The sequence below is a fragment of the Oncorhynchus nerka genome, linkage group LG15 (assembly GCF_034236695.1).
Source record: "Oncorhynchus nerka isolate Pitt River linkage group LG15, Oner_Uvic_2.0, whole genome shotgun sequence".
Classification (NCBI taxonomy): Eukaryota; Metazoa; Chordata; class Actinopteri; order Salmoniformes; family Salmonidae; genus Oncorhynchus; species Oncorhynchus nerka.
The window spans coordinates 3,181,674-3,184,781 of record NC_088410.1 but is presented as its reverse complement, the minus strand read 5'-3'; the positions used below and the strand labels follow the sequence as shown (position 1 = coordinate 3,184,781).

Sequence of the window (3,108 nt, the reverse complement as noted above, 5' to 3'; positions counted from 1 at the left end):
CCGGCTTCCTCCTAGTCAGGTTGTGTCGACGACCGGCTCCCTCCTAGTCAGGTTGTGTCGACGACCGGCTCCCTCCTAGTCAGGTTGTGTCGACGACCGGCTCCCTCCTAGTCAGGTTGTGTCGACGACCGGCTCCATCTAGTCAGGTTGTGTCGATGACCGGCTCCCTCCTAGTCAGGTTGTGTCGACGACCGGCTCCCTCCTAGTCAGGTTGTGTCGACGACCGGCTCCCTCCTAGTCAGGTTGTGTCGACGACCGGCTCCTTCCTAGTCAGGTTGTTTCGACGACCGGCTCCCTCCTAGTCAGGTTGTGTCGACGACCGGCTCCCTCCTAGTCAGGTTGTGTTGATGACCGGCTCCTTCCTAGTCAGGTTGTGTTGATGACCGGCTCCCTCCTAGTCAGGTTGTGTTGATGACCGGTTCCCTCCTAGTCAGATTATATTGACGACTGCCTCCCTCTAGTCACTAGTGTGTCTTATTTATTTAATCAAACAGCGTGCTTAAAGCATCATATGTTCAGTACATATAGATTTTATAAAAACAAGTGGGGCGATTGGTAGAAATTACAGATGACTCTTGGTTGACCGTGGATCAAATCCTGGCTGTATCATAACCGGCCGTGATTGGGAGTCCCATAGGGCGGCGCACAATTGGCCCAGCGTCGTCCAGGGAACGCAGTCATTGTAAATAAGATTTTGTTCTTAATGATTTGCCTAGTTAAATAAAGGTTACATTTAAATAATTTAAAAAAATAGTGATTCATGACAAACCATATTTTACAAATCCGTCAAGGCACCAAAACAAAGGTTTCAAACCAATTCATGAATGTAATTGAATCTAGGTATGTCTTGCCTTTAATGTAAGGGCATGAAAAAAATGGCTGACAATGACTTATCAACAGCTCTAATAATTTGCCCTCACAGGAAATCTACACTGTTAATTATAGAACATACTATGTAGCCTCAAAATCTGTTTAAAACAATCATTTTGACCTCATGGATGGCCAGTTCTTGTATTCATAGTGTAGTGAATTCAGGGGGTAGCCCTGGGCTGAACTCAAACCTGGGTCCAGCGACTGTCAAGCCAACACCTTTTAACTGTTACGCCAAGATTTCTGAACTTCTTGACGAGGTCGCTAGGTGTTGGGTTACAATTGCTACAATAGCCTTCTCTAAGAATGTGAGTGGATTCACTTCTCCAGACCCCATCCCTCAGCAGTTAACCAAACCAAGTCTCTGGGCAGCCATTTTGTTGCGGTTTAAAAAAAACACACAACCCAGCAATCTGCAAGTTCAAACAATAACAAATCTGTCATTCCACCACCACTATCCTATATTTGTGTTGGACAAGTTTGCTCACCACCAGAATCAAATCAAATCAAATTTATTTATATAGCCCTTCGTACATCAGCTGATATCTCAAAGTGCTGTACAGAAACCCAGCCTAAAACCCCAAACAGCAAGCAATGCAGATGTAAAAGCACGGTGGCTAGGAAAAACTCCCTAGAAAGGCCAAAACCTAGGAAGAAACCTAGAGAGGAACCAGGCTATGTGGGGTGGCCAGTCCTCTTCTGGCTGTGCCGGGGGGAGATTATAACAGAACATGGCCAAGATGTTCAAATGTTCATAAATGACCAGCATGGTCGAATAATAATAAGGCAGAACAGTTGAAACTGGAGCAGCAGCACAGTCAGGTGGACTGGGGACAGCAAGGAGTCATCATGTCAGGTAGTCCTGGGGCACGGTCCTAGGGCTCAGGTCCTCCGAGAGAGAGAAAGAAAGAGAGAATTAGAGAGAGCATATGTGGGGTGGCCAGTCCTCTTCTGGCTGTGCCGGGTGGAGATTATAACAGAACGTGGCCAAGATGTTCAAATGTTCATAAATGACCAGCATGGTCGAATAATAGTAAGGCAGAACAGTTGAAACTGGAGCAGTAGCATGGCCAGGTGGACTGGGGACAGCAAGGAGTCATCATGTCAGGTAGTCCTGGGACATGGTCCTAGGGCCCAGGCCAGTTGAAAGGATAGGATAAAGTAATCCTTCTCACCCCCCTTAAAAGACCTAGATGCACTATTGTAAAGTGGCTGTTCCACTGGATGTCATAAGGTGAAAGCACCACTTTGTAAGTCGCTCTGGATAAGAGCGTCTGCTAAATGACTTAAATGTAAATGTTGAAACTGGAGCAGCAGCATGGCCAGGTGGACTGGGGACTGCAAGGAGTCATCATGTCAGGTGGTCCTGGGGCATGGTCCTAGGGCTCAGGTCCTCCGAGAGAGAGAAAGAAAGAGAGAAGGAGAGAATTAGAGAACGCACACTTAGATTCACACAGGACACCGAATAGGACAGGAGAAGTACTCCAGATATAACAAACTGACCCTAGCCCCCCGACACATAAACTACTGCAGCATAAATACTGGAGGCTGAGACAGGAGGGGTCAGGAGACACTGACCAGAAAACTCCCATTTTACATTATAATCAACTACAATGCTTCACCTTCTTCAATATAAACAGTGTCTACTGGCTGTCAACAATTAAAAACAAGAAAAAAAAAACATTTCTAAATAATAATATACAATCGTATCTTCTCATTTTTCTTTCTATAGAATCCTAAAACTCACTAGCTTCTAGAACTCTCGTCCCCTTGGAACGAGCCCAAAAAAAACTAAATCTCCAATACAGGAAAAACGTGCAGTCAAAATCAAATGTGATCCATGGCAACTCACTGACTAAACGCAAACATTTGACTGCCCAGTACGGGAATAAAGACAATTAGAATTTAAATGTTGTCAAGAAATACTGGAGTGATGTCAGATTGTTAAGAAAATTGATTATAGACCAATTTATTATACTGCTTTCATGTGTGTATATACATTTTTTTTTATTTTACCTTTATTTTACTAGGCAAGTCAGTTAAAAGAACAAATTCTTATTTTCAATGACGGCCTAGGTACAGTGGGTTAACTGCCTGTTCAGGGGCAGAACGACAGATTTGTACCTTGTCAGCTCGGGGGTTTGAACTTGCAACCTTCCGGGTACTAGTCCACCGCTCTAACCACTAGGCTGTCCACAAACATCTGCAACAATGATCAATTATCATATTACATGCATT

At 44.5% G+C, this 3,108-nt stretch overlaps 1 protein-coding gene across 1 annotated transcript in view; it reads right to left on the bottom strand.

Moving 5' to 3' along the window:
• Positions 1–3,034: 3,034 nt before the first annotated feature.
• The window catches only part of LOC115121344 (BRCA1-associated ATM activator 1-like), a 25,182-nt gene continuing 25,108 nt past the window's right edge, over positions 3,035–3,108 (bottom strand). The window contains exon 9 of the mRNA XM_065002158.1: positions 3,035–3,073. Within this exon, the coding sequence (XP_064858230.1) occupies positions 3,035–3,073 (39 nt within the window). The remainder of the gene's footprint in view (positions 3,074–3,108) is intronic.